Source organism: Megachile rotundata, chromosome 8 (assembly GCF_050947335.1).
Source record: "Megachile rotundata isolate GNS110a chromosome 8, iyMegRotu1, whole genome shotgun sequence".
Lineage (NCBI taxonomy): Eukaryota > Metazoa > Arthropoda > Insecta > Hymenoptera > Megachilidae > Megachile > Megachile rotundata.
In genome coordinates this window covers 13,947,369-13,960,978 of record NC_134990.1, presented here as the reverse complement: position 1 = coordinate 13,960,978, position 13,610 = coordinate 13,947,369, and the positions used below count along the sequence as shown (strand labels likewise).

Below are 13,610 nucleotides of genomic sequence, written 5' to 3'. Positions count from 1 at the left end.
GCGTCTGGCGTGTATGTATACTGTGTAAAAGTCGGTATAGTTTCAACGACAGCCGACCACCTGAATAGTGTATTGCAGTTTGAAGCCTTTGATCCCGGGACTGGCACAACCCACTGTTTCGTGCGTTCTAGAAAATCGTGAAGGTTCGTTACTTTCAACGCGGTCGATAATCAGTTGAGGGTAACATGACCCCCTGGGTTGCGTGAAAATTCTGTAGAATGTTCTTCATGCACGCCTGCACTTTTTTATTGTTACTCATGGTTTATCGTATTTATAAATTATATTGGAAAATTTTGTTATTTTGCACTGGGGTTACGTGGGTGAGGATCGGTTTTAAGTTTGAGGGGTTTAGGGGGTTTGGTTGAGAGATTTGGGACAGGTTCTGTAGAATGTTCTTTACAGATGCTTTGTTTTTTTTGTTGTTACTAGTGCACTGTATTTCTAAATAATATTTGAAAATTTTGGTACTAAATTTTATTATTTTGCACTGGGGTTACGTGGGTGGGGATCGGTTTTAAGTTTGAGGGGTTTAGGGGGTTTGGTTGAGAGATTTGGGACAGGTTCTGTAGAATGTTCTTTACAGATGCTTTGTTTTTTTTTTGTTGTTACTAGTGCACTATATTTCTAAATAATATTTGAAAATTTTGGTACTAAATTTTATTATTTTTGTTAGTTTGAACGCGGTCGATAATCAATTAAGGGTAACATGAACCCCTCACTTGCGTGAAAATTCTGTAGAATGTTCTTTACACACGCTTTGACTCTTTCGTTGTTACTCATAATTTACTATATTTGTAAATAATATTTGAAAAATTATATTTGATAATTTTGGTACTACATTTTGTTATTTTGTATTGGGGTTACGTGGGTGAGGGTAGGTTTTAAGTTTGAGGGGTTTAGGGGGTTGAGGGGATTGCTGGTTGAGGGATTTGGAGGAAGTATGATTTTTGAGAATTTTTAGAGAGTTTTTAGAGTTTTTAGGTTTCAATTAAGGTTGCAGTTTTGTAGCTTGGTTTATGATTGTGAGGGAAATTGCAATGGCGAGGGTGTGGTACACGAAACGTGCACACGCTAGACACTGATGGATAGAGTCGATTTCTTGTGTTGATGTTTAGGAATAAGGAATATCAAGTTTTTGTGTTTTTAGAGTTGTGGTGGAAAATGTTAAATTGTTAAATTGTGAAATTATTAAATTTTCAAGTTTTCAAATTATGAAATTATGAAATTATGAAATTATTATATTGTCAAATTATGAAATTATTATATTGTCAAATTATGAAACTATTATTTTGTCAAATTATGAAATTATCAAATTATTAAACTGTGAAATTGTCAAGTTATCAAATTGTCAAATTTTCAAATTATCAAATTGTTAAGTTTATGAAATTACCAAATTGTCAAATTGTCAAATTGTCAAGTTATCAAGTTATCAAATTATCAAATTCTTAAACTATAAAATTGCCAAATTAATAAACTGTCAAATTATCAAATTATCAAATTAATTTCCAAATCCTCAGGTTTTTAAATTTTAAATACCTAAATCCCTCAAATTTCAAATTTTCAAATACCTATTTTTTTTTATTCTCAAACTTCTAAATACCTAAACTGTCAACCTCCTAAATTCCTAAAGTTTCCATTTTCTAACTCCTTAAATTTCCCACCTTCTAAATCCTTAAATTTCCAACCTTCTAAATCCCTAAATTCCCAACCTTCTAAATCCCTAAATTTTCCAACTTCTAAATCCCTGAATTCCCAACCTTCTACATCCCTAAATTTCCCACCTCCTAAATCCCTGAATTCTTAACCTTCTAAATCCCTAAATTTTCCACCTTATAAATCCCTGAATTCTCAACCTCCTAAATCTCTAAACTTCCCACCTCCTAAATCCCTAAATTTCCCATCTCCTGAATCCCTAAATTCTCAATCTCCTAAATTCCTAAATTCCCCACCTTCTAAATCCCTAAATTCCCAACCTTCTAAATCCCTGAATTCCCCACCTTCTAAATCCCTAAATTCCCAATCTCCTAAATCCCTGAATTCCCCACCTTCTAAATCCCTAAATTCCCAACCTTCTAAATCTCTAAATCCCCCACCTTCTAAATCCCTAAATTCTCAACCTCCTAAGTCCCTAAATTCCCCACCTTCTAAATCCCTGAAACGCTAACCTTGTAAATCCCTAAATCCCCCACCTTCTAAATTCCCAACTTCACCATCTAATTCCCTAAACCCCCCACCTCCCACCCCAAATTTCACTCCCTAAAACATCCAATTGTCTCAAAAACCTCGATCTAAAAACCTTCTCAACATCCCCCAAACACCCCCTTCGCCATATTTCACAATTTCACTCAACATTCTTTTCCTATTCCCACAAAAACACGCATAAAATCCTACAACAATTTACATCCATTCCTCCATTATTTCGCGTATGAAACACACTATTGCCTAATGTATTCAGAATAAGTTTCACGAGTAATCGTAGACGACCCCCAGATGAAATTTCACTTTTAACTTTACGTAGATGCGATTGCGGTCGATGAAATGATACTAACGTGTTATTACATCACATTAATATTGTACCAAGATTATTCAGGTTTGTTGCATCAGAAATCCTAGGTGTTAAATTATTATCCATTGTGATATTTAAGTATACATCCCCCTCTGTGACCAGCATTTGTCACGGTAGTTCAGGTGGCACCGACATAAGGTCGTCAAGCTTCGTTGCTTCGTATTCTACGCATCTGTTACTACGTTAAAACCGCACAACAGTCGATAAAATATTATCCCAATATGTAAAACATTGCTTCTATAAAGAACAGAATATTTCTCTTAAATCATTCGCAAATAAATTCGTCAAACAATAGTTTTTATTAAATGTTTCATTAAATATTCACTGGGAGAGTTTCAATAATCAAATACCATATTTATTAGTACAACGTCGATATATGCAATCACTTTCAAATTGGAGATAAATAAACGAAGGAAAATAAACTGATATTTTCTGGTACGAGTTTATCTCGAATTTATTTAAATTTCGTTACATTGTTGCAATTAATTTATTTTTGTATTTAAGGAATTTTTATACAAATTGTTAGTTTAGTAGGAATTAAAGGTATGAGAACGTAGAGGTTTATTAAATATAAGAATACAAGAATATAAAAATTTGAAAAACAATTAAAGTTATGAAAATTTGAAAATGGCAGAATTTATAAAAATTTGAAAATGACAAAACTTATAAAAATTTAAAAAACAATTAAAGTTATGAAAATTTGAAAATGGCAGAATTTATAAAAATTTGAAATTGACAAAACTTATAAAAATTTAAAAAACAATTAAAGTTATGAAAATTTGAAAATGAAAAAATTTATAAAAATTTGAAAATGACAAAACTTATAAAAATTTAAAAAACAATTAAAGTTATGAAAATTTGAAAATGGAAAAATTTATAAAAATTTGAAAATGACAAAATTTATAGTAATTTGAAAATGAAGAAATTTATAAAAATTTGAAAATGACAAAACTTATAAAAATTTAAAAAACAATTAAAGTTATGAAAATTTGAAAATAAAAAAATTTATAAAAATTTGAAAATGACAAATTTATAAAAATTTGAAAATGAAGAAATTTATAAAAATTTGAAAATGACAAAATTTATAAAAATTTGAAAATGAAGAAATTTATAAAAATTTGAAAACTACAAAATTTATAAAAATTTGAAAACGACAAAACTTATAAAAATTTAAAAAACAATTAAAGTTATGAAAATTTGAAAATGAAAAAATTTATAAAAATTGGAAAATGAAAAAATCTATAAAAATAGGAAATAGAAATAATGTATAAAAATTGGAAAATGAAAAAATGTATAAATTTATGAAAAAGTATGTACATGTCCTCTTAAAGAAATATTATACGAAGCTTCATTTTAAAGAGAGACGATTATGAACGGAGCATAAGCGTATAATCCTCATTTATATGAAAGTAATGTAAGGTCGTTCAGCTTCGTTGCCTTGAGATGCACGCAGCTTGTAAGATTGTAATTTCTTCCACAGAATCCCCGACAAAAGTACATCTGATATTCTAAGAAATCACTCGAACCACTCTCCTTATTATCTTACTAGAGTTACTCCGTGATGCAATACGTTTGATCAATTAGACAAACTCCATTAAAGCCTGGATAATTGGTTTTCGTTACAGGTTACGTCATTTGTTGCAAAAATCCGAGTTGCAATTGAACGCGACCCTAATTACTCTTCGAGGTAATTCTAATGGTAAACACGACTTGTGTAGATTTTGTAATGTAAAGATTCTTTGGGAATTTAGAGGTTTAGGTAATATAGGAGTTTGAAGTTTGGAAATTTGGAAAATTGGGAGATTGATTTGGGGATTTGGAGAGTTGGGGATTTTAGAGTTTGAAAATTTAGAGATTGGGGGTTTGGAGGATTGGAAGCTTGAAAATTTGGGGATTTGGTGATCTAGGAATTTGAAGTATGGGGGTTTGGAAAATTGGGAGATGGATTTGGGGATTTGGAGAGTTGGGGATTTTAGAGTTTGAAAATTTAGAGATTGGGGGTTTGGAGATTGGGGGTTTGGAGGATTGGAAGCTTGAAAATTTGGGACTTTGGTGATCTAGGAATTTGAAGTATGGGGGTTTGGAAAATTGGGAGTTGGATTTGGGGATTTGGAGAGTTGGAAATTTCAGTATTTGGAAATTTAGAGATTGGGGGTTTGGAGGATTGGAAGCTTGAAAATTTGGGACTTTGGCGATCTAGGAATTTGAAGTATGGGGGTTTGGAAAATTGGGAGATTGACTCTGGGATTTGGAGAGTTGGAAATTTCAGAATTTGGAAATTTAGAGATTGGGGGTTTGGAAGTTTGAAAATTTGGGGTTTCAGTCATTTAGAAATTTGAAGATTTGTGGATTTAGAAAATTGGAACTTAAAGGCTTGGGAATTTGGAAACTTGGGCACCTGAAAATTTGGTAATTTAGAGATTTGGAGTTTGGAGGTTTGGAAATTTGAAAGTGTGGGGTTTTAGTCATCTGGGAATTTGAGGTTTGGGGGTTTGGAAAATTAGAGACTTGATGATTTGGGGATTTGAGAGCTTGGAAGCTTCAGACTTTGGAAATTTGGACATAGAGGGTTTGGAAACTTAAAATATTTGAGTATGTGAGGATTTGAAGAGTTAGTAATTTTAACACTTAAGAATTTTGAAGATTTGGGGAATTTGTGGAATTTAAAGAACTTGAGAAACTCAGGGAACTTAAAGATTTCGAAATTTGTAGGACTTGGTGGTTTGGAAATATGTATATGTGGAGATGTGTGAATGTGAGGATATGTGAATGTGGAGATTTTGAGATTTGAAAGATTTAGGAAATTTAAGAAAGAGAAGGAATTTGAGGAACTTATAGATTTGAAAATTTGTAGAAGTTATTATTAGTGATTTATGGACGTGTGGATGTAGACTTATGTGAATATGGGGATATGGAAATGTGCATATGTGGAAATTAAAGATTTGAAACATTGGAAGCTTAAAGTCTAATGGATTTCTTAACTTGGTAACTTTAGAATTTGAAAATTTAAGGATTTAAGAACGATAACCTTAAAAACTTAAAAACGTACAAACTTGGTACCTAGCAAATTTCAAAATAGAAATTCATATTTAAGATCATTTATTGCAGAAATCTATGTTGCAGTTAAAGGCGTTCGGCCCTAATTTCTCCTTCAGATAATCCCATTCGCAAACACCTTTCTCACAGCCTTCGTAATCCACAGGTACTTCGTTCAAATACAGTCTCACTTTGTTCGAGGAATCGCATCTGTAATTTTGAAATTAATTATTATCATTAAATTATTAATTAATTATTATTATAAATCATTTGAACAATTTACTGAAGGAGTAGTAGCTTGAAGAAGTAGATAAAGTTATACCTTTTAGAGAGAATTTAGAGATTCGAATAGAAAATAATTGTTAACGTACTTGTAAAAAACAGCTGCGAGGTTCGCTGCAAAAGGTACCAAACGAGATGTGCTCCACTTTCTGTTTTCCATGGTTTCGTAATTCGAAGCTTTCAATGGTATCGAATCTTCGGCAATTTTCATGGCCGTCAAAAGCAACTGCACCGACGAACTGTGGCTGAAGTAGAAAACACCCTGCGGCTCGTCCGATTCCCCGTTCTCCAGTTTCCTGAAATATTTGTTAATCGATAGTATTGCCATATTGATTCCTGTATAGTTTCAACTATTTTTTGATACGATAAACGATAGAGAAATAAATATATACATAATAAATGTATTGCTATTTTACTTGTTATTTTACTAGTTACTTTACTAATTATTTTACTATTATTAAATTTAATATTGTGATAGAAATGATGACAAGAGAGTTAACTTTGAAAATACTCACGAGAAGCGATTGAACATGTCTTGCAATGGTGGACATCCAATTCTACTACTCATTTTTTGTCCATAGCCAGTATGGTAATAGTAATACAAATCACTTTTATACTCGATCACTTTTAATTCTTCTTCTGTGAAAACGGCACACCAAGGAGACACTTTGTCCACGTGCCATGCTTTCTCAAAGACGCATGCAGTGTACATGTCCATGACTTCGTCTAAACAATAAAAATTATCGTTCATATAAAGTATAATTAAATAAGTTGACTGCATTGAGCATAATTAACTCAAGTTTAATAAATGAAGTGTACTTAAATAGTTGATTTAGTAGCTGATTAAATAAAATCTAGATTAAATTTAATAGTTAATTCAGTAAATTAAGCAGAATTAAATAAGTTCAATAAATCATAATTGAACAAATTCAATAAATCAACTGCAGTTAAATAAATTCACCAAGTCAAACAAATATAATAAACCTGCCTATACCTGTAATTAAATAGCGTTTCCTACCTAGAGTCAGATTATGTTGAAATCCCAATCGTTTACTAATATCATTGATAAGTTTATCGTATCTCTGGCTGTTCTCAAATGCCTCCATTTCGGCGTTGCTTGCAGAATTCTTCGTTTCATTTTTCCAAGCTTTACACGTTTTGTACGCCTGAAAATGGATGAAACATTCATGCAATGTATTGACATTTTTTCGAGGCACTTCGAAGGGTGGTTTCAACCCTTATAGTTTCGATCGATAAAAAAGTTTCCTTTATTTTTTTTATGTGTAGCTTCATAAGAATCGGGGGATAGTTTTATGATAATTTGTACTTTTATGAGGCTTTTATTTAGTTATCGTTTGTCTTATGATTTATTTGAGTGGTGCGTCAGTCGGTGCGTCAATTAATGCGTCAACTGGTGTGTCAATTGGTGCATCAGTCGGTGCGTCAATCGATGCGTCGATTGGTGCATCAATTAATGCATCAATCGGTGCTTTAATCGGTGCGTCAATGAGTGCGTCAACTGGTGCGTCAGTCGGTGCGTCAACTGGTGCATCAATGGGTGAGTCAATTGGTGCATTAATTGGTGCATCAGTCGGTGCGTCAATTGGTGCATCGGTCAATGCATCAATCGGTGCGTCAATTGCTGCATCAGACAATGCATCAATCGATGCGTCACTTGGTGCCTCAATTAGTGCGTCAGTCAATGCATCAATCGGTGCGTCAACTGGTGCATCAGTCGGTACGTCAACTGGTGCATCAATGGGTGAGTCAATTGGTGCATTAATTGGTGCATCAATCGGTGCGTCAATTGGTGCATCGGTCAATGCATCAATTGGTGCGTCAATTAGTGCGTCAGTCAATGCATCAATCGGTGTGTCAACTGGTGCATCAGTCGGTGTGTCAATTGCTGCATCAGTCAATGCATCAATCGGTGCGTCAACTGATGCATTAATGGGTGAGTTAATTGGTGCATTAATTAGTGCATCAATCGGTGCGTCAATTGGTGCATCGGTCAATGCATCAATCGGTGCGTCACTCGGTGCATCAGCCAGTGCATCAATCGATGCGTCAATTAGTGCACCAGTCAATGCATCAATCGGTACATCACTCAGTGCGTCAACCAAAACTAATCAAACCTAAAACACCCAACCAAACAAAAAGAATTCAAATACGTCAATGCTGCACTCAGAAATCCTTGACTACGAAACTCCTAATAGCACTTAAGCCTAATAGCACCTAGCCTTAAACCTCAAAATCGCATTAAAACTTCAAGGTAAATTTGTCACCGTGACGTCACGCGTACAAAACAAAGATTAAATAATCTATCGATTTCTATACAATTAAGAATTGTTCTAAACCTTCAGTAGCTTGTCCTCCGAAGTGGGCACCACTTCCGTGCTGTTCAAGGTAACATTGCCAAACAGACCTTCGATGAATCTCTCCATGCTCAGTACAGTCCGCTGAGTGTCCGTTGATCTGAACTATGTAAAAATGGAAAGCAAATCAGACGTAACGAACGTTAAGTGGCAATTTAAACACTTGCCCGCTGTAGTATCTCGAGAACGTACTTTATACTTGTTCGCTAAAGCATCAGCCGAATCGAGATGCAACAGTTGTGGAAAGTAATTCTTGAATCTCGCGGCGAGGGATCTTAAATCTTCTTCGCCTTGCTCCGTCAGATATTTCTTTCGGTGCTTCAAGGTTTTATCGTACGTCCATGCTCTTAGGTTCTCCAAATCTTTCGCGCATAGATCACCTAAAATGAGAGACGTTTAGAAACAAAATGGCGGCGTTGCAGGAACACTCACTTTCGTTTTCGAGGATGCTGTCCTGCAGCCTTGGTAAATTGCGCTTCATGCTTTTTATCTCTTCACCACTTGGGTTGCGAGTTCCGTGTCTGATCAGCAGCCATATTTGCTTCGGTGTGCAATCTAAATCGGTGGAATTAAAATTGTGGAATTAATTTAAGGAATAAGTTTATTCCTTTAAGGGGGGCGATACCTTTAGAATCTTGAAAAATTATCAAATTTTTTTTTCTATAAAATGTTAGTGTAACATCTTAAAAATTTGAAAGTGAAATAAAGCCCTTTTGAAGTTATGGCCGATTAGCGCCGCGGGTATACACGCGTTCAGTGCGGAGGACTGAAACTTTAAGGAATGTAAATAAATATTATAGTTATAATTACTTGGTACAGTGGTGTTCTTGATAAAACCATGTGAGAAGTGATAAGCAGTTTTTGTATCAAAGAGTAAATAGGGATGCTCGTCATCCGAGTAACAGTAATTGGCTTCGTCATCGCATGCAACTAATTGATTCTTCAGACAGACCACGGTAATTAATATCGTTAAAATTTTTATATCCATTTCTGCAATCACGTTGACATCTACGGAGCTGCAATTTAAACGATAATAAGATAAGAGAACGATAGTTGTGTGGATGTCGACCAACTGATTCAACGTATACGAACGTTTAATCATTTATATTACATCGCACAATGAACGTTAACATAAATTTTTCTTCGAAACGTAAATCACCTTACACGAATAATACATCAAACGAAGGTCTACGAATTATGCGCCAAGTCAAAAATGTACTTGAAAATTTTTAGAAATTGAATGTTAATATTCTTAGATGCACTCGTAATAAAAATTTGATAAAAGGATCGCACGTCTGGGTGAGCAGTGAATATTAAATATTAATAAACATAATTACCGTTACAACTATTATCGATCGATTTAGACGGAAGTGCAGTGTATGAATATTAATACACACGATAAGTACTGACTAATAATTCGTTTCGATTGTAATATTTAATTAGGCTATTGAATTAATTATGATTACTAATTGTTATGATAATTTGTGTTCTCGTGATGGTGACTAGGGTGTTAAAGAAAGAACGCAAATCTTAAGAGAATTAATAAATAATTATTATTTTTGTATCTTGGAATTCAATCAATAAAAAATTCAAGCTTTTCAGAAATATGACAAATTTTTGTTTGACAATTTTAATCAAAGTTGACGTTTACAACATTAAATTTGTTATTTTGTTAATTTGTTTTTATAGTAATTTTAGTTTGCCATTTTGTGAATTCAAGCTTCTCGAAAATGAAATGGCTTGTGACAAATTTTTATTTGACAATTAAATTTATTTGACAACTTTCAATAATCAGTTTCAAAAACCAAAGTGTTTACCTAAATTCACAAAATTAAATTTCTTATTTCTTACAGTAATTTTATTACGTTTTTTTCTTGTTCAATTTTAAGTCAATCACCAAAGTACGATGAACTTTCATTTCGTAACAGATTAAAGAATAATCAAAAAAGTGTCCAACATATAAAATAAAATCACGAATGCGTAAATACCGAGGAAAAGATATAAAAATAGACAATCTCAGTAAGCACTTACATGAAGGTGTTTCAACAAACGCTCAGGAAGTGATTGCTCACCTGTTGCGATTGACAGATAAAAAGTGTTATAACCTACCGGTTCTGTCCTTTTATATAGGAACAAAATCACGAGACTGCGTCATATCAGTAGCCTCAGGGTTCCATTCTTAATACAAGTGTAGCTAAAAACGAAGTGCCGTAAGGAAACCGAAACATCCTCTACAAAATGGGGGAGGGGTAAAATCATTATAAAAACTGTATTAAAAGTTCAGTCAACTTTCACGTATACTCGTGTTTAACCTGTTTGGATGATTAAATGATTAACAGTAAATGTATGAAAAGAAAAAGTATATGGAGTAGTAATTTTTGGAAGGTGCTTGTTAATACGTGCTTTGATAAGCAGCACGGGATTCAAACGTGATGCTAAAAGTAATCGATATGCGTCAATGAGATATGTAATATTAGCACACGATGGAAAGGCAGATAAATTATTGAATATCGGTGACGTTGTACGTTCACCTTGTGTACCATATTTTTTGGACACACATAATTTTGTGCTGCTCTATTTGAACTTTATTTTTAATAGATTCTCAAATTGGTGTAATTTTCACGTCTTCAAATTTTCAAATTTGCGAATTTTCACGTGTTCTAATTTTCAAACTTGCGAATTTTCACGTCTTCAAATTTTCAAATTTTGCGAATTTTCACGTGTTCTAATTTTCAAACTTGCGAATTTCCACGTCTTCTAATTTTCAAACTTGTAAATTTCCATGTCTTCAAATTTTCAGACTTGCGAATTTCCACGCCTTCAAATTTTCAGACTTGCGAATTTCCACGCCTTCAAATTTTCAGACTTGCGAATTTCCACGCCTTCAAATTTTCAAACTTGCAAATTTCCACGACCTCAAATTTTCAAACTTGCAAATTTCCACGTCTTCAAATTTTCAAACTTGCACATTTCTATACTTAAAAATTTTCAAACTTGCAAATTTCTAATCTTTCACATTTTTAAACTTGTGATTTTCTAAACTTTCAAATGTTCAAACTTGCGAATTTCTGAACTTTTAAATGTTCAAACTTGCACATTTCTGAACTTTCAAATTTTCAAACTTGCAAATTTCTAAACTTTCATATCTTCAAATTTGCAAATTTCTAATCTTTAAAATTTTCAAACTTGCACATTTCTATTCTTTCAAATTTTCAAACTTGCAAATTTCTAAACTTTCATATCTTCAAACTTGCAAATTTCTAATCTTTAAAATTTTCAAACTTGCACATTTTTAATCTTTCAAATTTTCAAACTTGCAAATTTCTAAACTTTCATATCTTCAAACTTGCAAATTTCTAATCTTTAAAATTTTCAAACTTGCACATTTCTATTCTTTCAAATTTTCAAACTTGCAAATTTCTAAACTTTCATATCTTCAAACTTGCAAATTTCTGAACTTTTAAATGTTCAAACTTGCACATTTCTATTCTTTCAAATTTTCAAACTTGCAAATTTCTAAACTTTCATATCTTCAAACTTGCACATTTCTAATCTTTAAAATTTTCAAACTTGCACATTTCTAATCTTTCAAATTTTCAAACTCAAATTTCTAATCTTTCAAATTTTAAATTCTTGATACTCATATTTGAACAGCTATCGACGCTGACGTATATTTTCGGCAGAAAACCTGTGGTTTCCAGAATCGATTTCAATCTGCTCGATAAATGTGTTAAATTAAAAATAACAAAACGATAGGAATCAGAGAAATTGCAAAACACGTTTCAATATCGTTTTATTCGTAATAAAGTCCGAGTACACAACAGTATGCGTGAAATGTCCGAGCCTCGTATGTAAATGTGGAATAATTATCTTTCTCGGCATCCCATAGAAATCCCATAGATGTTCGTATGCTTTGACCCGCTTTCTCTATGATGGCGACGTTAACTATAATTTTGTACCTAAAAACAAAAGATGTACCTAGAAACAAATTTTGAACGTCGAAAAGTTGCGAATAAAACGTAAACGAGATGCTGCGAAAGAGAAACCTATCGAAGTTCAATTTTTTTATCTTCTCTTTAATATCGGTGGCTATTGATTCGCAAACTTTTGGACATTCAACGGCGTCGTAAGAGACGTCTTCGAGTTTAGTGGTCATCAACATCTGCACAATCTTATCCACTGGATCTACTTTGAACGGATTATGAGCTTCCAGACGATAAGTGTTCTGATATCTCGATACCTAAAGTAGTATTACGGTAAGCTGTATCTATGATCAATCTGTGCTATCGATTAAATATCGTGCAATGGCGCAACGTGATTCAAAGAACTGCTACAGAACGATAAAACTACGATGATTTTACCCAGAAATCTTTTCAAACCGGAGATAAATACAGAATTGATTAAATTAAATAAGCAAAATGTAAAAATAAATATCATATTAGTATACAAAAATCTTGTGCTAAATGTTCGAATGTTTAATTACAATTTTCGTTACCTCGTGTTCGTGCTCTGGATTCGTTAAACAATTCTCTGAATCGCTTTGGAAAGGCATTATATACTAAATAACAAGATTTATAAAGTTAAGCTTTGCGAGTAATTTAGCAATGAATTCGTAAAAGCGTTTGCTTTCGCAAATATTTACGGTACTGTTCAGAATAGTTACTTAGATACCACCAAACAAACTTGATTGATCAATTAAGTCTTAGAGAAGATCAATAAAAGCGTCTTCGAAACCATACGTACACCACAAATGCTTTTTATTATATTTCAACATTGTTTACTTTATTGTGACTTTTATATAGATAATTATTTAAAGACAAATTTATTAAAAACATAAAATTACTTTGTAGTAAGGAAGCTGTTTTTTAAACGAATTTTTTAAATTGTTTCAGTGAACGTACCGAGCGCGCGGTACGTTTGAATCGATATCGATATATGACGTCATATATCGAATCAATTCCGATTCTCGAAGTCATGCGCGGTAATGCGCATTTCGAAAACCGCGTTTTTTAACGGCGCAGCGTCCGTCTTTACGAGTGGAATTTATTTGTTAAATAGTGTGTAATATTGGAAAGTTATAGTATTTTTTTATTGTATTAGTGATAATTAGTGTAAAAGTGATAAATCAACGTGGATTCACCGAGGTTTCTGCTGAATTGGGTGAAATTCGAACTGTGGAGAAGATGATGATCTTCAAAGGTTCGTTTACTACATTAAAAATACATTCTATATAATGTTTAACATAAAATTGCATGAAATTATATGATTTTAATTGAATTAGTCATGTTCCATTTGAAAAATTTATTTTTTATGATGATAATACCTTTTTGAAATTGACTCCACTTTGGCCT

The 13,610-nt window shown here is 32.8% G+C and overlaps 3 protein-coding genes across 6 annotated transcripts in view; 1 reads left to right on the top strand and 2 right to left on the bottom strand.

The window, feature by feature from the left end:
* Positions 1-5,648: 5,648 nt before the first annotated feature.
* Positions 5,649-10,363, bottom strand: LOC100881913 (multiple inositol polyphosphate phosphatase 1). Its single transcript, XM_012289468.2, has 9 exons — positions 10,291-10,363; positions 9,070-9,275; positions 8,692-8,814; positions 8,452-8,639; positions 8,242-8,364; positions 6,903-7,050; positions 6,400-6,610; positions 5,974-6,180; positions 5,649-5,812 (listed from the first exon to the last, which is right to left on the bottom strand). The coding sequence occupies exons 2-9, from the start codon at positions 9,245-9,247 to the stop codon at positions 5,662-5,664; spliced, it is 1,329 nt and encodes a 442-aa protein (XP_012144858.2). The 5' UTR covers positions 9,248-9,275; positions 10,291-10,363; the 3' UTR covers positions 5,649-5,661.
* A 1,682-nt stretch (positions 10,364-12,045) lies between these two features.
* Positions 12,046-13,132, bottom strand: LOC105663086 (dynein light chain Tctex-type 5). Its single transcript, XM_076535036.1, has 2 exons — positions 12,755-13,132; positions 12,046-12,499 (listed from the first exon to the last, which is right to left on the bottom strand). The coding sequence occupies exons 1-2, from the start codon at positions 12,809-12,811 to the stop codon at positions 12,053-12,055; spliced, it is 504 nt and encodes a 167-aa protein (XP_076391151.1). The 5' UTR covers positions 12,812-13,132; the 3' UTR covers positions 12,046-12,052.
* Positions 13,133-13,278: 146 nt separating this feature from the next.
* LOC100881697 (uncharacterized) overlaps positions 13,279-13,610 on the top strand; it is a 497,276-nt gene continuing 496,944 nt past the window's right edge. For 2 of the 4 annotated variants that reach the window (XM_076535024.1, XM_076535026.1), the window contains exon 1: positions 13,279-13,458. The gene's annotated coding sequence lies outside the window, so the exon portion shown is untranslated. The remainder of the gene's footprint in view (positions 13,459-13,610) is intronic. The other 2 variants (XM_076535021.1, XM_076535020.1) reach the window with 1 other exon arrangement.

Bases quoted from the DNA above. Each gene is read 5' to 3' on its own strand.
- LOC100881913 (XM_012289468.2), bottom strand. From the start codon at position 9,247: ATGGATATAAAAATTTTAACGATATTAATTACCGTGGTCTGTCTGAAG. The intron at 6,611-6,902 runs GTAGGAAACGCT...TTTATTGTTTAG, and splicing joins TCAACATAATCTGACTCTAG to ACGAAGTCATGGACATGTAC. The intron at 5,813-5,973 runs GTACGTTAACAA...TCAAAATTACAG, and splicing joins CTCGCAGCTGTTTTTTACAA to ATGCGATTCCTCGAACAAAG.
- LOC105663086 (XM_076535036.1), bottom strand. From the start codon at position 12,811: ATGCCTTTCCAAAGCGATTCAGAGAATTGTTTAACGAATCCAGAGCAC. The intron at 12,500-12,754 runs GTAACGAAAATT...ATACTACTTTAG, and splicing joins ATCCAGAGCACGAACACGAG to GTATCGAGATATCAGAACAC.